Source organism: Phaseolus vulgaris, chromosome 1, assembly GCF_000499845.2.
Source record: "Phaseolus vulgaris cultivar G19833 chromosome 1, P. vulgaris v2.0, whole genome shotgun sequence".
Classification (NCBI taxonomy): Eukaryota; Viridiplantae; Streptophyta; class Magnoliopsida; order Fabales; family Fabaceae; genus Phaseolus; species Phaseolus vulgaris.
Window position 1 is genome coordinate 13,844,923 of NC_023759.2, and position 21,092 is coordinate 13,866,014.

The following is a 21,092-nucleotide window of genomic DNA, read 5'->3' on the forward strand; positions in this document are numbered from 1 at the left end:
TTTATATTTTTCTAAACCTACAATTTTAATTCATACCTTTTTTAAATCAATTACTATTCTCCACTTTTATGGAACTCTTCATTTTTCAATTTCAACCATGCTTTTAGCCTTAAGGAACTATTTAATTCATCTCTAAATTAATTTCTGGTTGCAACTTCTTAATCAACTATAGTCACACTTAGAATCTGTTTCTGTAGTTAAATATTTTCACACTAAGTGTTTTCGATACATCACGTAAATTAAGAAAATTTACATGGTGTAATTTGTTTTATACTTAAGTGTGATTAAAACTGTTTCGTTACATTGAAATAATCCATCATTAAATTACATGACGCCATTAGGAAATCAAAATAACACATATGTGAAAGAAACATTACACACTCACGCATCTCATAAAAGCCCATTAATTATAAAATACCTCATTTGTCATGAGATACACTTGCCATACGACTGAGTTTTTAAAAATAATATATGTTAAGCTGACGTCATAGTATAAGTGTGCAAACAGTAGTATAATTTCTTTTGAAAATTCCTCAGATTGGCCAAATTTTAAAAAACTTAAAAGACTAATTTGGAAAGATAATTTTCTTTTTCAAAAATCATATTTACATATATTAAATTATTTTTTAGTTTTTTTTAAAGAACTAAAATGAAATTATCATTAGGAGTGTATTTGCATCTAATAATTTACTTGAAAATAGTTCAAAACATAATAGTGAAGGTTAAATTGTGTTTTAAAATATTGTGTAAATTTTTGCAAATATCGTTTGATGAAGCACAATCAGATGATAGTTTTTAACTTGATAGATGATTTGCTAAAGACCTTCAAAATCTTAGTTTAAAAAATTTTCTATCTTAAGTTAGCACATATGTAATAACGTACAATTTTAACAAGATAATAGAAGAAAGAATTTACTTTTAGATTTTTATACTAGTTTGAACGATAGCCTAAACTACATCTAGTTCTCAATCAACTGATTGAGTTTCAATATGCAGATTAACGTTGCAAGTTACAACACAATTATACTTTCGAATATAGTCACTATTGGCTAACTCGTTGAGTATTATGGAACTTAGTCACTCTTGACTAACCCATAAAGTATTCTTTAAGCACTTAGTCACTCTTAGCTAATCCACCAAGTATTTTTTTGGAATGTAGCCACTCTTGGTTAATCCACCAAGTATTTTTTTGGAATGTAATCACTCCTGACTAATCCACCAAGTATTCTTTAACATGGTCACTACTAGCTAAGACAAAGATTTTTTTAAGATGCGATATAAAAGATCACGTGGTTTGCTCACTAGAAATGGTAGCACGTCTTTGACAAGGTTAATGCACTATACTAGTTTTTAATGAACACAACAATGTTCTTATGAAGCTTCTTAGGTCACACAAAAATTGTAACAATGTTTTTGGCCCTTTTCAAATCATAGTTCTTTTACTTTTCTATATATAAAAGTTGAAAAAAAGAGTCATTACAAATCCTTTTCTGGTTGTTGAACAACTTTAACTCAATATGGTCTTACATTTGAGTAACTTGAACATAGAGGATGCATTAAATGTGCTCTATGCATGATTGAATGTTGTTCTCCTCTTGAAGCAACATCTCGATAGTTAGTAGAACTTATTGGTCCTTAATCAGAGTGCCTTTAATTGAAATTGTGTAAAGCATTTAACCATACTGGTTAGGTAATTTTTTCTAGAGTTGATAAAACATGTATCAAGCAGTTGTTGAAGCATGACAACTTTAACCCATTTTCCAAGAGATAATTGACGTGACACATGCTTTTACGGATCATCTTGGCAAATAAAGGAAGAGAACATTCTCTACAACACAAATTAAGCATAAAGAGATTTTTGTGAAGTACAACAGTAGCTTAAGACTATGTGCATATCATCTAAGCATGCTTATCAGATGAAAAAATATTGCAAAGTGTTATATAATCTATCTGACAAAATATGTGTGTCTTACATTATCTATTTTAAAAGAAAGTATTTCGTCTTACAAACAAAGAATGATCATGTTTCATACTTTGTTGTTGAGTGATACTTAATTAAAATATGGGTTTTTGGATTTTTCTCTAATAATCTTTCCTTATTTATATTGTACTTAAAATAATAAACGTGATATTTTCACAAAAGGTTCAAACAGATTAGGTTTTCACATACCATTTTGAACACCATACAAACACTCATATACATAATGAAGCATAAGTTTGATGGGTTGTGAAACTATTAAAATCGAATACTAAATACTAAATTCTCTTTAGTCAGATTATATCAAGATGATATTACCTTTAATGATGGAGGACCATCCTCACTTCTTAGGCCATCATATACTTAGCTAAGAGCAGAAGAACAACCTCAGCAAAATAAATCTTTGTTTTAGCTTGTACAAAAAGTAGAAAGTAGAGTAGAGATTTTTTTAGGCCTTGCATTTCTAGGTCATTTCTAGAGTAAGATAAAAATAACTCAAAGACACTCTAGAAATCCTCACTTGACACTCAAGCAAGAGTTTCTAGAGCTCCTTCTTAAGCATGGACAACCACCTTCAAGCTTTTAACCTTCACCATAGTTAAGTTAGCTTAACTAGGATTATGGTAGCTTAAGGGACACAATACCTTCTCTTGAAGAGCTTATAAATAAGTGGGTTATGCATTGTAAATTCTGATTTGATGATAAATGAATTGTGTTTTTGAATTTTTAGCACATTCTCTCCCAATCTTTCTTTGCTAAAGCCTCTTAAAGCCTAATGAAACTTCAAGGAAGTTGGTCAAACCTCTTCCTTAACCTTGCACATAATCCCACACTACTTTTCACATATTCCTCTTTCATTCGGTGCTTCAAACTCCTCACTTCCTTCGTTGCATCATTCATTCTCCAAACACAAGCTAGAATGGATTGCATAATGTGGATCAGAGCACAAGAAGATCTAAAGCAGTCGCAGTCCAGGTAAGCAATTTTTTCCAATCTTTTTTGTTTCAGCTTGTGTTTTCATGTAGTTCTTCATTGTTTTGTGTTGTTCTTCATTTATTCTTCAATTTTATTGCTTAATTTTGAGTTTCCATTGTTTATTCTTGCATTTCTATAGTTTTAACATCAATTCCACCGTTTAAAAATCATTTTGCATCGATTACCTTGTTGTTCTTCATGTTCTTTGTTGTTGTTGATGTCCTTCAATTTAATTGGTTCATTTTGTGTTTTAAGTGTAGTTTCACCCTTTAAGCGATTTGTTTTGTGTTTTAATCGGTTAAATCAATGTAAAGCAGTTCCATATTTTTTCCACAACATATCCTACTGTAGAACAACAATTGTTTTTCATTTTCAATTTAAGTTTGTGCGGCTGTTTCGTTTAATTCAATGTTTGTTTCGATTAATGTTTGCTATTAGGTGTTGTTTTGAGTTTACAATCCTTTCATGTCAATTGTTACGTTGTAATTTTTTTTAATTTGTCAATTCAATTTAGTTTTCACCTTACTTTCATAAGTGTTTGTAATAATGCCTCTTAGAATGCACACAATATGTTTGATAAAATGTTTTAGGAGTAAAAAAAAAATAGTATAAGCCTTTGAACCTTTTTCGTTTATGATCTTTGTGTTCTTGTTGTGCTATTTGTTCATTAGTGCACTCATATTCCATAAAATCCATTGTTTCTTGTAGTTATGTTCTCAATTTCTTTGGATTCTTAGGTTTCTTTCCAATTTCAAAATTGTGATATTTTGACCTAGATTTCCAATTTTATTTTGAATGCATTTTACATAATTTGTTTTTGAAAAATACACGTGAGAACTTTAATATATGCATAATATCTAGTTAAAAAGGCACGCCCAATTATAAAGTACAAAAAAAAGTTATAATCCATTAAAGCGATGACGTTCATTGTGAATAGTTTACTCTCGATCTGTAACTTACTATACCTTATTCCTATTGTGTTTTGTTTTGAAATTTTTAACAAACTTTGCTTATAGTGTTGTTTTGTTCTTATTAAAATTTGAGCCTCAATTTCATCGTAAAAAATTTGCAATAAATTTTGGAATCATCTTTGTCAACTTGTTTGATCTGTTTCTCCCTAAATATACAATTGTTTGACCTGAAATCTATTACGTTTTACCACATTTTAAGTTGATTTTTTGGCATAAAATTTTCGTCTACAAATTGGCTCTAAAAAAATTCTCAATTTTTTTTATTAGGTAGTTCCAGTTTACTCTAGATTTTTGTTTTGTTGATACATTCTAAAGTTAATCTTAGGTTCCTTTTATTTGTGTTGGCCTTTTATTCTTAGCCTTAAATGTTCTTTTAATTTTGGCTTTCCCTTGTTGTTTGTCTCATTAATTTCCTTTGAGTTTAACATTTCAAATTTAGCTTTTGTTGCTTTTATTTTTCTTGGCTTTCATTTTGGTGAGAGGTGTTGGTGTTCATCACTTTTGGTGTTATGGAAGAGGACTTTTTCAACTACTCTTTGTAGTGTTTACACTTTGGCATTGTGATATTTTCTCAAAGAAAATAAAAGGAACAAAGAGAATTCATCAAACAATTCATTCATTGTCCTCACAAATCAAGCCTTGTTCATTAAAGACTTTCATCAAACACATTGTTTACTTTCTTCTGTATCACAAAATTTTGTGTAATTTTCTTAGTATATATTTTTTTTACATTTGTTTGGGAAATGCTCTAACCTCAATTCCAATAAACTTTGTAATAGTAAACGTACATTAGTGTGAAAGTGTGTCAAAGTGGGCTTTTAATGTCAATTGCACCTTCACTACAGGACTCATCTAGTTTTATTTTTCACTTGCATTTTCTTTCTTCCTTTATTTTTTGTATTGTCTTCCTTATTTTATTTTCTTGCTTTTAGATCTCTGTGACACATAGGATTTTTCTATCCTTGATTTTAGTAGACCTTCCTTTGGTCTTAAGTTCATCTTTGCTTTCGCACACACATTTTAATTTTCAAAATTGTTTTGAAGTTCTTTGAGAAAACTTTTGTGAGAACTATATGAGGTAAGCTCTAGCTAGGAAAGCCTTGGTACTTAAGTAGTTCCTTCTGACTCACTTCACTTTCTTGGGAGTGAACTTAGAGAACACTCATTATAGACTCCTTGACTAACTTCACCAAAATTAAAAACAATTTTTTGAAAACATTTCATCACTCTAGTTGAACTAAAACCTTTTCTGAAAATTTTTCATCTTTTCAAATTCAACAATGGGTGATCCATCTAATCGTTCTAGTGTTCATGGTAATCTTAATTCTCAAGATCTTATTGATGTCCCTGAAACACTAACAAAATAAACTAAGGAAATTTTTTAGTTAAGGGATAAGATAGAAAAACTTTTACAAACTCAAAATAGCAAATCCGATAGGTCTAGACGGGGAAGGGTCCCACAAACATAGGAGTGTCTATCATCGTAATCCTTCCCAAAGTAATGATGATTATAGTAGTCACCATAACACATACTACTACTAGCAAAATCCTAGACAACCTAGACATAGGACTCATCATGTACCCAAAGAACCTAAGATTGACCTTCCTCCTTTTTATGGTTCAACAAACATGGATGATTATCTTACCTGAGTGATGAAGGTAAAGCAATTTTTTTACTGCCACCAACTTGATCATGAGAGGAGGGTTACCCTAGCAACCCTTAGTTTTCAAGAGTCAACAATGACTTGGTGGACAACCTATACAAAGGATCTTAGTTTACAAAATAATCCTCAAATAAGTTATTGGAATGATCTTAGGTTAACCCTTATAAAGAGATATGTACTTTTATATTATGATAGGTAATTAATGCAACAACTCCACAGGCTTACACAAAGAGATATGTAGAACAATATAGTAAAAAAATGGAGTTGCTCATGTTAAGGGCAGGTATCTGTGGAGAACCTGGACTCATAATAGTTCGTTTCCAAAGTGGTCTTAATTATGATATAAGGGATACAATTGAACTTTTACCTTATAATGATTTTAATGACCTTGTTCAATTTTTTTGTTAGAGTAGAGGAACAATTAAAGAGAGAAACATATTTTAGAAAATCTTCTTCTTCTAACTACCCCACAAAAGAATATAAAAAAGATAATTACTTTGAGCAAGACCATAAGAAAAAGATAGGGATAGGGCACCAAATAAAGAAAAAGATAAAAATAATCATGTCACTTCTTTTAAAGAAGTCAAAACTAAGCAAGTCCAATGTTTCAAGTGTCTTAAAAAAAAGGCACTGTGCTTCTGAGTGTCCTAAAAAACAAAACATGGTTTTAAAAGAGCAAGACACTATAATTATTGAGACTTCATCTTCTTCGGATAATGAAAAAGAACTTGTGTCTTCTGAAGAAGAAATTCAACCTTGTACAAGTGAGTTATTAGTTGTCCAACGAATTTTACAAAGTTGTCCTGTAGAGCTAGATCAATCGTAAAGAGAGAACTGATTCCACACACATTGTAAAGTTTTGGATAACATTTGTTCTGTTATTGTGGATAATGGCTCTTGTTGTAACTGTCGGTTAGTCAATAAATTGGCCTTAAGAATTCTACCTCACCCCAACCTTATAAATTAGATTGGATTAGCTAAGAGGGTGGTGTGGTAGTTCAGAATGAGGTGAGTGTGCCCATTGTCATAGGAAACTATAACGAAAACATTTTGTGTGACATTGTCCCTATGGAAATAGAACACATCATCCTTGGGAAACCCTAACAATATGATCATAACACTTTTCATGAGGATCACACTAATAAAATCACATTCTCTTTTCAAGGCCATAAATTTATTTTATGTCCCCTTACACCTCAATAGGTGAGAGAGGATGAAATCCAACTAAAAACAAAAATAGAGAGTGGAAAACAAAAATCTGAAAAAAAAAATAATAAACAAATAACAAAAAAATTTCCCACATCTTCTTCCAAACCTCTTAGCATGCTTAAATCATCATTTAAAAGAGCTACTTCTTCTTCCACTCTTGAATTTTCCTCTTATGGTTTCAATAAAATGTCTAGTAATAAACAACTAAAACATCATTCTCCGCAATGGTGTTTTTACCATGTTTATTTACTCTCTTTTTTCATTCTCATTATATTTATTGTTTTGTATAGATGGATCCATAAACCTCGAGGATTGTAATAATCATTTCATCAATAAGGTGGCTACTAAATTGGAACTGAGGACAAATCCTTTTTTAGGAGGACCCTGGTGGAGGACCATCCTCATTGCTCAAGCCATCATATACTTAGCTAAAAGCAAAAGACCAATCTCAGAAATTTACAGAATAAATCTCTGTTTTAGCTTGTACAAAATGTAAAAAGTATAGTAGACATTTCTTTAGGCCTTGTATTTATAGGCCATTTCCAGGGTAAGATAAAAATAACTAAAAGGCACTTTAGAAACCTTCACTTGACACTCAAACAAGGGTTTCTAAAGCTCCTTCTTAAGCATGGACGGTCGGTCACCTTTAAGTTCTTAACCTTCACCATAATTAAGTTAGTTTTACTAGGATTATGGTAGATTAAGGGACACACTACCTTCTCTTGAAGAACCTATAAATAAGTGGCTTATGCATTATAAATTTAGATTTGGATGATAAATGAATCGTGTTTATTAATTTTGAGCACATTTTCTCTCAATCTTTCTTTGTTAGAGCCTCTCAAGGCCCAATGAAACTCCAAAAAAGTTGGCCAAACCTCTTCCTTGACCTTGCACCTAATCTCACGCCACTTTTCACCTATTCCTCTTCCATTCGGTGCTTCAAATTCCTCGATTCTTCTACTTTATCATTCATTCTCCAAACACAAGCTAGAACGAATTGCACCATTTAATCATTTAAGTACGAAGCATTAGAGCATAATTATTTAAGTATAAGGTATTAAAGCATATTGTTTTGATTTAAGAATAAAAAATAAATCAGACTTCATATTTTAGTTTGTTACAATCAGGACAAATGTGAAAGCTTTGAATGATCCCCTTGAACTTATGAACTCTGATCTTCCACCTTCTCCTTCTTTTCTTTTTGTTCTTCAATTTTCTCCCTCTTCTATCATCTTATCCCATTTTCTTCTTATCACATTTTCCCCTTTTATGAACTTTGCTCTTTGATGAACACGTCTCTTTTTAAACATTTTGGAGTAGATGATGTTGTTAGCAATAGAGGATTGGGTCTAAGGCTGAGCAAGAACATTGTCATGGCCTTTGATGAGCATAATTTTATTCACACTTTAAAGCTTTATTCATATATTCTTGGATTGTAACAATGAATAAATCAACTATTTTAATTGAGATTAATCTAATTGGATTTGTTTTTTCCTTAATTTTTATTTCTAATAATCTTGTGTGTTAGTCACAGTAGACAATCTAATATTTCTTAGAGGATATGATTTGATGGTTCGTCTGATAGAAGCATCTAACCAGATGATTTGATAAAATTGCGAGTGAGTCGAATATCGCAAAAGTCCAAGTTGCTTCTTTGAAACAAAACGGGAAACAAAATTTTACATAAAGAATTAGATAATTGAATATGCAAATATCTCAAAGAAAGAATTAGAAACAACTGTTCTGCAGGGATATTCTCTCAAATTTATGAAATAAAAACTCCCTTATTAAACGCACAAAAAACAAAGCAAATATTCTTGACATATCTCTTGCAACAACGCTGGGTTTAATTAGAATGAATGTGCATATATGAATGTAGTTTAGAAATAAAATATTTAAAAGAGAAATATAGAACAAGATATGGGACTGATCGGAAAAGAAAATATTTGCTTGATAATTTGAAATAGAGAAAGGAAACATTTGATAATTGTAAAACAATATCTTGAGGCAAATTCTGATTTTGATTTTGTGCAAAGAAAAGAGGATTATAAAGAGAAACGCAAGGGTCACGTCTTTAGGAATCACATTTCATAGTCATGTAACACACTATAAACATAGTTTTATTTCCTTTTTGTATTTTTCTTATTTTTGTGTAGTTGATGGTCACGAGATTGTTTAAGTCCCACTTATTTTTACTCAACAAATGGACTGAGTCAACTGTAATACAATTGAGGGTTGTCGTATCCATGAGGAATTAATGTTTATCTTAGTAGGTATATCTTCCAAGAAACCCAAGGAATTTGAATCTAAAAGAGAAATAAAACTTTTATAAACATCAATAACTTAGAGAATATCACATTGTTATTCAATCTCAACAAGGTAGATTTAACAACTCATAATGAAATCTTACAATCTCAAGTGTAAGAAGCTAAAGAAAAAGAAACATGGATCCTTTGAATATTGTTGGCCAACTCAGGCTCTTGATTCTTTCCTTCAGAGTCTTGTTTAAGCTTCAACCTTGAGGCTTTCTTATGATTTTTCTCTTATTCCTCTCAATGCCTCTCTTCCTCGATGGTTTGGAATGTTGTCCCAAAGTCCTTATTTATAGAATTTTATAATGAGATTCAAAGGGATTTATGAGATTCAACATTCATTCAATGTAGGTCATTCCATTAAGTGAATTGGCTTTCTTCATCTTTAAGTAATCTTTGGGTTCAAGCCCATTTCTTGGGCTTATTGGGATCTTCAAAGTCAGAGATTTTTCAAGGATTCGCTCCAAAGCTAAGCTCAACACTGACCTTTCTTAACCTTGAAGTAAATTTGGCTTGGCTTGACTTTGGCTTCAAGTTAAATCCCCTTCCTTCCAACTTTGGTGCATGATAGCTTCAACCCTTTTTCTGAGTGAAATTGGGCTTTCTTCATGGTTGATGATGCTCTGAACTCAGCCCTTCAAAATTTGCTTAGGCATTTCTTCTTTGGATTTCAATTGTTCTGGCCTCAATTCGGCCAGTGTATGTAGAAGCATTCAACGTTTTGAGTGTCTTTCATAAGGCTTATTCTCTGTATTCAATTCACTGAGCCATTTTTCATGAACTAGGCGGACTGAATCCTTTTGCTAGATCCTTGTTTGCTTGTTTTTCTATCCTTTATTGCAAGATTTATGCAAATTTCTTCTTTTCTTCCTTGTCTCTAGGTGTAACTGGAGTTGGAGAGCTTTTGACATGTTTTTCACACATTTTTCTACACTAATTACATGCCTATTGATCTATAGATTTTGCTACAATTTAAGAGTTATAAGTTGATTTCTGACAAAATCCAATTTCATCCAAATAGGGGGAAAATAGGGGAAAAATTTCTAAAAGGGACGATAATTGAAAAATATCATTTAAGATTTGTTCTCTTTGAAGAACATAGATATGGGATCAAGAGGATCCATTTTAGTTTTGAAATTAAAGAGAGAAAATAAAAATAAAAATTACACTCAATTTCGTCCAGATATTTCAAACTTTTGTTCCTAATAAAAAATAGGATAAAAATGTCTAAAAAATGATAATTGAAAAATATCATTTAAGATTTGTTCTCTTTGAAGAAAATAGATTTGGGATCAAGAGGATGCATTTTAGTTTTGAAAATAAAGAGAGAAAATAAAAATTAATAAAGCTCCTTCTTTTTGTTACTTTACGCTCATCCTTGTTTCTCTTTGTACACCCCTAGCCCATCTCACTCATTATTCTTCACACACCCGTTTTTCCTCTTCCTCCACCCCTAACTCATCTCGCCCATTACTCTTCACATATCCTTATTCTTCTTCACGCACCCATAACACATCTCGCTTGTTCCTCTTCGCACACCCTATTTATTTATTTTTCACCCCTCTCTCTGTCAACAACTCTCAGTTTTTTTCCGCTTATCTCTCAGTTTTTTTTTCCTGCAAGTGCACCCTGTACGCAACTGCACCTAACAAGGTTTCTCCGCGTCGCCACCCTCACACTTCTCTACGCCTCTACCACCGACGACCCTGCTCCGCCCCAATCGCCGCCACCGCGACACCGTCAGCTGTTGCCGCCCATCACCATCCGCTGCTAGTTTTTCTTTTTTTCCGTTTCCGTTTGGTTCTATATATATTACATTTTCTCTCTATTCCTTCGTTCATAATAAAACATATTAAAAGGGTGGGCCCCATGTTTTTTTCCTTTAATAAGAAAAAAGAAAATAAAAATTAGAAATTAAAAGTCCATATATAAAAAAAGGGAATCTAGCCCAATCATCCAATTTCTATCTGCACTCCTCCTTTACCATCGCACCGCTTCTTTTTTTTCAAAAAGGGGAAAATCTGGGTCCTTTTCATTGGCCCAGTATTCTTTTACTTTGCGAAACCCCGGCTGATATTGCCTCTCCTCATATTACTGATACTTGCACCACGCTTTTAATGATTGCACTGCTTTTGTCAAATAAATTTGGGTCCATTCTGCAGGAGCAGTAATTTCACTATTCGTTACCCACGTTCTATTATCCATACCATCCTTACTAAATAAGGCTTGCGCATTCTGCTGGCCCCATGTTCTTGTATTTGCATCCCCTCTTTTATTCTTATACACTTACCAGCTTTTTCATTTCTTTAATTCTTTGATTTTAAATTTAATTTTCTAGAATAATTAATTGAATGATTTTACACATCCCATTTTTTTATATAAAAATAAAAGACAATAAAAACGTAAAATTCAAAAAATATAAATATTTCAAAAAATATCAACAAGCAAACAAATCTTCTGTTCAAATAATTGACTAGTACACGATTTTTAATTTTCTGTTAATAATAAAAATACGTAGGAGCAAGGTCCATCTTCTCAGTTTTCTAATTTGAAATATTTTACTCATTTACTTTTCTTTTATTAAATTTTCATGCAAACTATTGTCAATATCAAATCAAATCAAATTATTGTACATATGCTTATACTTTGTGAATGCTACAATTAATATTTTAAATAATTATTCCTTGTGGGTTCGATATCTGTCCTTAGGGACAAATTATTATTTATGACATGGTACGCTTGCTATAAAATAGTCATCAAAGTCACCATAGCAAGCCTATCTTCAAGTATTTTAGAAATGATCTTAAACTTGAAGTTAGTCAAAACAATGGGTCTAAAATCTTTAATGGAATCAACACCATGAATCTTAGGAATGAGGGAGACCATATCACTAATCATCCCAGGAAGAATTCAATTCTGCTTAAAAATTTGTTGAGCAGCTTTGCAAACATCTGTCCCAATAATCTCTCAGCAAGAATGATAAAAAACACCACCAAAACCATCAGGACCAGGGGCACTATTACCATTAAGATTAAAAACAACATTCTTGATTTTCAAATCATCCGGACATTTAGTTAGCATAATATTCTTATTAGAATTTATTAATTATTTTGAAAATTTCATGAATTACAAATGCCATAACTTTATTTATAAAGAAGTACGGTGTAATGTTTTTTAAATATGTTTTTCGTCCCTATATTATAACACGAAATTGGTTTTCGTCCTTGGTCCAAACTTAAGACCACCCATGTGCTTGTAGTATGAAAATGATTGTAACAGGCCTTTTTGTATATGAAATTTATTCAATTTGAGGTTCCACTTCATCAATAGATTGGAAGTAGTTATACTGGCATCAATTTGCAATCAAAACAACAACGAATTTTAAAAACAACTAACAATATTTGAAAAAAATAACATTTTTATGACATTGTTGGTTTCAAATTATTTCTGTGAAACATTTTCAATTTTTACAAAATCAACAATGAGTGATCCTTCTCATCATTCTAGTGTACATGGAAGTTATAGAAATCATGATGATGACATTAGAGGTAAACTCATAAACACTAAGAAATAAATATCTGAGTTGAAAGTGATGTTTTCCCAACTTTTACAAACTCAGAATAGTAAAAAAATCAAGATCTAGGAGTAGACATGGTGAGAGGTCTAACCAGAGAAAGAGTAATTCTTCTAACTATCATTCTCATGATGACAACCATTATAGTAGTCATCATAATTTAGACTACTACTAAGATCCTCCTAGACAATCTAGAAATAGGAACAATTATGCTCCTTGGGATTCTAAGGTTGACCTACCTTCCTTTTATGAAAAAGAAAATATAGAATATTATTTGAACTGAAAAATGAAGCTCGAACAAATATTTGTTTGTCATTATATTGATCAAGGAAAAAGGGTGACCCTAACAACCTTGACTTTTTAGGGTCCAACAATGGAGTTACTCATGTTAAGGGCAGGGATTAGAGAATAACTTAGGATAACATTAGCTCGTTTCCAAAGTGGTCTCCATATGAATATAAGAGATAAAGTTGAAATATTAAGTTTTAATTATTTAAATGACTTAGTTCAACTTTGTGTCAGAGTAAAAGAACAAATTAAAAGAAAATCAACTTTTAGAAACTACTACACATCCTCTCCTATAAAGAAAGAGTATTTCAGGGAAAACAGGTACCCTAGGGGTAAAAAGGATAGACCACGTGAAAAAGAGAGGGAACAAGAAAACCAAAGAGATCATGATAAATCTAATGAGAAATATTCTTATAAAGAAATTAGGGGTAAAAATATACAATGTTTTAAGTTCCTTGAAAAAGGTCATTGCTCTTCTGAATGTCTTTCACAAAGAAGAAACATGATTTTAAGAGAACAAAAAATTTCCCTTCAAACACAATCTTATTCATCTTCCAATGAAGAAGAAACAACAACTTTTGAAGAAACACCACCTTCTGAAGAAGAAATCCAACCATGTACTGAGGAGTTATTAGTTGTCAAAAAGATCTTAAATAGCACACCCTTAGAGTTGGAAGAATCACAATGAAAAAACCAATTCAACACATATTGCACCGTTTTAAATAATATTTGCTCAGTCATAGTGGATAGTGACTCTTGTTGCAATTGTTGCAACTCTAGGTTTCTTACTAAATTAGCTTTAACTCCCCTACCCCATCCTAACCCATATAAGTTGGATTGGATTAGCCAAGATGGGGGCATCCTAGTACAAACACATGTTAGTGTACCTATAACCATAGGGAAATTTAAAGAAAATGTTTTATGTCATGTAGTTCCTATGGAAATAGGCCACATTATCCTAGGTAGGCATTGACAATTTGATCATAATACTCTTTATGAAGGCAATACCAATAAAATTACTTTCTCATTTTAAGGGGCTAAATTTATTTTGTATCCTCTCACACCTCAACAGGTAAGAGAGGATGACATCATTTAAAAAAAAAAGTTGCCCATGAAAAAAAGAGTTTAAATCACCTAAGGTAAATGACAAAAATGATGATCATCTTAAGTCTCTTTGTCTAATTGTTCCAGCTTTCGCCTAAGGTATTTTTTCTTATCCAAACACTACTGAGCCCACTTTGCCTACTTTCATTGGTCAACAACAAAGTCATACACACATTACAATTCTTTTTATTTGTGTGTTGTTACCGTTTACTACATTTTTCAGGTGAATTCATGATCCAGGAGGATTCTAAACACTCTCTTTCAATAAGGTGACACCCCTACCCCAATTGCAGATCTGAGGTCAGATCTTTTTTTCATGAGGGGGGGCCTGATGGAGATCCATTTAAGACAAATTTAGCCACCACAACATAGGATAAGAGAAGAGGCACATAAGAATATATATTTCCTATATTAAGCATTGTATAAATTTGTAAATAGTAAAAATGAGGATTTTCCTTTTTGATCTTGTATTGTGGGTCAGAAGTAGAGTAGAATTCAAACTTTAAACCTAGGGTTGAGAGGGCATGCATAAGAGCTTCTACAAACCTTAACTTGCCATGCAAGCTAGGGTTAGTAAATGACATAGGCAAACATTCTAAACCCTAATCCTAACTTGTCATGCAAGCTAGGGTTAGGGAAGCTTCTTATACATGACTCACTCACTCCCCTTTGCTATAAATAGAGTCATCTACCTATTGTAGTTCCAGACTTGAATTGAAGTAAAGAAACTTTTGCCAATTTGAGTTCAAACTCTCTTAAGTTCTCACTGTCACTCTTGTTAGGGTTTAAGCCTAAACTAAGGGTTCTTAGAAGAAGAAACTCTTCTTCACGAGCTTCAACATTGATACAAACCAACTCGACCAGCAGATGACTAAGAACACCATAGACTCTTCACAGTTAGTTCAGTCATCTCAACATACAATACAAAGCCCCACCAAATCTTAGAAGAGTCTCAGCAGAGGGAGAACTGGACATGAACCAGAACATCAATTGTTCTTCCTTCTAGTCTTCTTACAAGACAAGATAAGTAAATAAATTAGGCCCACTTTGGGTTTCAATTTGAAAAATAAGTTAGAAAAGGGAGTACTTAGTAAATTGGGCTTGTGCCAAAGCCCACCTTAACCTAGCTTCTAGAAACTCACTCATGTGCTCACCTTTGACCTAGATTCTAGAAGACACCCCCATGTGCTCACTTTTGACCTAGTTTGTAGAAGTTTATAGTCATTTACACCCTCACCCTTCCTCTCTTGCTTAATAAGGCACTCATATTTATAAATAGGGTGTCTCCCTTCTTGTAAATGACACATTGAATTTTGAAAGTAAAGAAACTCTGTCAGAGTGTTTAATGAGTTGAGTCTCCTATTCACCTTGGGTCTTATCTTCAGTGTTCTTCACTTCAAGTGACAACTCTACACCACTCATCTTGGAGTATCCTCTCATTCAAGTGGCGTGACAACAGTTCTTTTCCATAAGTTTCCTTCATCCCTTTCTCTTTTTCCTTTTTTTTTCTCTTTATAAACATGAGATGTGAAGCAGTTGATGTTGTAGTTGACATATTTTTGTCGTCTCTTTTTCCTTCTTTTTGTGCCACCTTCCATTCCTCTTTTATGTTATCATGTTATTTTTTTTAATTTCGATTTTCACTTTCTATTCTTCATCTTATGTTAATTTATTTTCGCAAGTTATCATCATCATCCTCACCATATTTGTGTTTTTCTCTTTGCCCTTTAGAAGTGAACCTTCACACTTACTTAACCACTTGGTTAAGTTCGTGTCCAATGAGAATCTTCTTTGGGTTTTTCACCATATTCAGCTTAAACAAAAACTCATAAACAAAGTGAAACCCATAAAAATGTGTAATCCTAAAATCAACTCACATCAAACATGAAGCTAGCCTAAGTTGCACCGAACATCTCACTTAAATTCCTCCTTTAAATACTTTCGTTGCCTCTCCACTCTCATTCCTTTGGTGCAAGTTACTTCTGCATGGAGCAAGCTCCATCATAAACACATTAAACATTGTTGATAAACACGCAAGAAAGCATGAGCCTTACACAAACCAAACGATGATCAAATGAACGTAGCAAACAAAGATCATGTGCTGGACGAACAAATGTTAGGGAAGTTTCCATATCATTTTTGTTTTACATGTGCTATTCAAATGTTCTAAACGTGTTTTGATAAAGTGGAGTTATACAAATCCAAAGGGGAACAAAGACAAGTTTCCTTTTCAAGTGTCGCACAAGCAAAATGAAGTTATTGCAAAGCGAGATTCATGAAAGTTATAGATGATATTCAAGCTGATGCACATGACATAAACAAGAGAATCTCAGAAGAGATTAAATTGAGAAGAGAACAAGTGAGAACTAGAAATAAAGATGCAAGAAAAACTTTCCTTATTTAGTGTCTAATATAATGATGAGATATTCAAAGAACAAGTACGTGACAAAATGAAGAATATGATGCAGAGTTTGAAAGCACATTAATGCAGAGACCATGATACAAACCGATAGATAACTAAGGACACAACAAGCACTTCCCAAAAGGGTCAGTCATCTCAAGATACAAAGCCAGACCCCACCAAGCATCGAGAAAGAATCATCAAAAGAAGAAGAAGCTACAAATCCGAATATCAGAAGTTCTTCCTTTTGGTCTTCTTTAAAAATAGAATATGTTTGTAAATAATTTGGGCTCACTTTAAGGGTCCAAATAGAAAAGATATGCTAGAATAAGGTGCCTTTAGCATAATAGGGGGTGTAAGTATCATTTTACCTTGTTTCTAGCCCTTTAGGAAGGCAATTTGACCTAGTTTATAGAAGGACAACGATGTGGGTTTGACTTAGTCAAACCCTAAGACTGCCCATTTTTTCCCTTTTCCCATCCTACCTTCTTGCTTCTTTTCCAAGGCTCCTTCACCTATAAATAGGAGGCCTACCCATTGTATTTTACATGTTGAAATTAATAGAAGAAAAGTTACTCTGCACAAATTGTGTAAGGTGTTAGTGAGGCTTGATTCTTGTTAGCATTTAGGTCTTATCTTGTGAGTAATTGAGACAAATGAATTTAAGTTCGTAGGATACTCTAAGAGTGATTGGTGGGAGATGTAGATAATCGAAAAAATACAACAAGAATTGTCATGGGGAATACAACATTCACATGTTACATGGCTCTCAAAGAAACAATCAATCGTAATTTTGTCTACATGTGAGACGAAATATGTTGCAGCATCTTGGTGTGTGTGTCACACAATTTGACTAATAAATTTACTACATGAGTTAAGTTTACAACAACTTGAGGCAACTGAAATACGAGTCAACAACAAATTAGCTATTGAATTAGAAAATAATCTAGTTCATTCTGAGAGGAGTAAGCATATTGATGCTCATTTTAATTTTATTAAAGAACATGTGAAGAATGAAGAAGTAAAAATATTGCAAATCACGACCAAGTAACAAACATTTTTATAAAGCATGTGCCAACAAAGGATTATAAACATTTGAGTTTGAGGCAAGAATTTGTTAAACATTAAACTCAAAACTATTTAAAAATCATACTCTCCATTTGAAAACGCAATCAATTAAAAATATGTTCTCTGTTCACATTAATTACCACCTTATTCACTATCATTTTATGACACACAATCAAATTAATTTGTAATTATAATAAAAGGGTTAAACTGCAAAAACAATGATTATATATAAAAAAAGTTATTAGTAGATGCAATTGAATCAATGTATTTTTCTCCTATATATATTTATTTATTTGTGCGTTTGGTTTGCTATGTGTGCTTTAGATAGAAACATTTATACTTGTTCGAGAATGAAGAAAAGTTATTGCCACGAACTTTTGTTAAAGGCTTTGTAGGCTACTACATAGTGCTGTGAATAACTTTGAAAATTAAGCATAAAGGCCTACGCGTGTCCAATAATATATACATTGATGTTACAAAACTTCTTTCAGTGTTACTGAAGATCCAGCTCCTTCAGGACAAGTTTTATGAGTAAAAATAGCTAGTTCCTTAGATTTTGACATCAATTACCCTCCTCAATGCACAAAATCAATTTTTCTACTATCTTCTTTTCCAACAGTATAATAACCAGCAATAAAAGGAATAAAGGATATTGACCTGTATATATTTTCAGCAGCACTGAGAGCTGAATTTACGTAACCTAATATTCCAATTTAAGAAGAAAAAAATGTAAAGAAAGAAAGAAGAGTTTAAGCAAACTAGATCATACTTATATGGACAATAATTTTATTTTTGTGTCAAAAGGGGAACTAAAGTACTAGAACAGTTCCCATTGACGTAATTGGCAGAAAAGACATACATCTGCCAGTGGTGGTGGAAAAGAAGCTTCAAAAGGGAGTGTATATTTGCATCTGACTCAAAATGTGTTCGAAGTTATCTGTTGTTTTCTCTATTGGGTGAGTGTGGACTCCCTCGTAAGTAGTCACCACTACCCCTTCGTCTTTGGTTAGGCGTTGGACTTGCTTCTTCACATTGCACCCTTGATGCGTGCACCGGTAGTAACTCCTACACATTTGCACTACACATTGTTATAACTACTCAAGATCTACAAGTATGAGATTTTTTTATGGTAATTCATTGGATCATGTAACCATTATATATCATTTGCATTGTTTCATGTTCAACACTTGTTTTGACATTAAATGACCAACACTCGTGTTAATTACATACTATAAGCTGAAATCTATAGTGGCATCATTCAGTTACAGTTTTTAATGTGAGAAAAGTAAGCTATTCTAATGTTATGTAGACCAAAGTTGGGTTTCTTGATGATTTCATACAGTAAATTTGGACTGGATTAAAAAGAACAATGATTTTCAGAAAAAAGTTAAATGAACCTAGCGTATGCAGTAGATACCCAGTTATCTCGCATGAACCCTTTTAATTAGATTTACATGACTTACTATTGCATTATTTTCTTTAATATTGTTGCTATTTTACTTTATTTTTATCTCTATTTGTTATACAAAAGAATTCACAAGCATAATCTATCTTTCAATTTTCTAGTTAATTATTGATATAGTATATATATTGCGTGCACGCAGGTGTGTACACACAGGTTTCGTTCGTGTTCTATTCTATTTCGATTTGACGGAAGATAAGACAAGCTACAGAAAATGGTATAGGAATGAAGAAGAAGAAGAAAAGAAAAAGAGGAAGTAATAAATTCTTTAACTTCTCCTTTAGAACCCCAACAACAAAAATTGAACCAAGACTGCTAGCTAGAACAGTGTTTTGGATTGATTATTGGTCAGTGAACTCAACAAGAACCTCGTTTTTTTGTTTCTATTTTTCTTAATTCAGAATTCAAACCGATAAGAAAGAAACATGGTGGGGTCTTGTCATGTTTGTACAATTACACACGTATTTCCTCAGTCAAACTTAGCAGGCGTGATTGGCACAAAGGAGAAGATAAGACGATGAAGAACAAGAAACGAAAGAGAGAGAAATTAAACAAAACAAAACTAGAGCAACAAGAAGAACATGAAATGAAGAAAGGTGAAACTAACCTCGGAAACTTGTTGTTTTTAACAGCCTTTTGGCCATACTTCCTCCACCGATAACCATCATCAAGAATATCAACCTGGCTCCTTGTTTGGAAAGCATATCTAGGCTTTCTAACCTTTTTCTCCCCTTTCTTTTTGTTACTATTATTACTACTACCATTTCCCAAACTACCTGACTCATCACTCCCATTAATGCCACCACTGATCTGAGACATTAACATGGCACCATCTCTACCACCTTCTCCTCTCTTTTCATGATCACTACCACTACTCTCATTACTAGGCCTTAGACCTAGGAATGCATTGGAGCTTTGACCACCAAAACCATGCTGAGAGGTTCCCACACCAGTGGTTGAAATGGGGTAGCTGGAAGAATTGGGACAAGGGAACAACATGGTATAATTCTCCATGGAAACCAAGCCAACCCCAATTTTCCTTGTTACTATATATGTTGGTAGAGAGAGAGAAAAGAAGTTGTAGGCAGTGAGAGAAGAGGGTTTGGGAAAGAAAAGTGGGTGTGGTAAAAGATTTGAAGAAATATAAATGGTAGGGGCGGCGCTTAATGTTAACGTGGCTAATATAATCGATACATACATGCACCCACCCGAATCTCGTCATCCAGGAAAGAGAAAAGAAAATCCAAATGGAAATATATATATCTCTATATATAAATATATATATATATATATTATATTATATTATGTGTGTGTATATGCACGATAACATGCACACATAGAGTGGTAGTGACCATGGTGTCGTAAACGGCACGAAAATTCTCAAAGTGTGTCGTGAAAATTGAGTTTTATTTATTAGGAGGAGAGTGGATTAATTGGAATAAGAAGAGGGAGAAGTCTAAGGTGGAATTGTGAGGCGGCTCCATCATGGATAAAGACACTACACTATTATTGTTTCTTCTGTATTTCAGATTTCACATACATAGCAATTGCAATTATCTACATTATCCTTTCAAACTTCAATAATCAAACATTTCTCAAATAAAATATTAAGGATCAACTCTAAATTTCATCACTCCTTCATTTTTAATCCCTCGTTTTTCTCTTTCTCATTTTAGATTTACCATCCAAAACAACATGTCAATTTTCAATTATCAATTTTGCATAAGCTAATTTTTTTATTTATTTTTAATTGATTAAATTATTCTTCAATTTTCTTTAATGAATATGTTTTCTCTAGAGTATAATTGAACGAAAAGAAAAAAGTATATATATGGAATATTAATTATTTATCGTAAAATTAAATTGTAGAGACCAAACCACAACCGCAAACTTGTAATTTAATAAATAAACAGAAAATATGCTATCATTATCACTTTGAATATATTTTTGGGTAAAATTTAATAAGATTGCCGTACTTGACTTCTAATTGAACAAGAGCGTAAAACTAAATATTTTCTAAAACATATTACTTTATAAACACCTATAAGTTTTTCTTGCCCCTTATGATTTTGATGAAGAGTATACT

The 21,092-nt window shown here is 32.5% G+C and overlaps 1 protein-coding gene across 1 annotated transcript; it reads right to left on the reverse strand.

The window, feature by feature from the left end:
- Nucleotides 1–18,178: 18,178 nt before the first annotated feature.
- Nucleotides 18,179–20,388, reverse strand: LOC137813643 (probable WRKY transcription factor 56). The gene is made up of 2 exons (XM_068616002.1): nucleotides 19,614–20,388; nucleotides 18,179–18,609 (listed from the first exon to the last, which is right to left on the reverse strand). Exons 1-2 carry the CDS (start codon nucleotides 20,204–20,206, stop codon nucleotides 18,432–18,434), a joined length of 771 nt encoding a protein of 256 aa, XP_068472103.1. The 5' UTR covers nucleotides 20,207–20,388; the 3' UTR covers nucleotides 18,179–18,431.
- Nucleotides 20,389–21,092: the final 704 nt, after the last annotated feature.

What these genes read in the sequence shown, in the direction of transcription:
- LOC137813643 (XM_068616002.1), bottom strand. Translation starts at nt 20,206, where the DNA reads ATGTATGTATCGATTATATTAGCCACGTTAACATTAAGCGCCGCCCCT. An exon ending in AAAAACAACAAGTTTCCGAG is followed by an intron (nt 18,610 to 19,613) that starts GTTAGTTTCACC and finishes GCAAATGTGTAG; the next exon opens with GAGTTACTACCGGTGCACGC.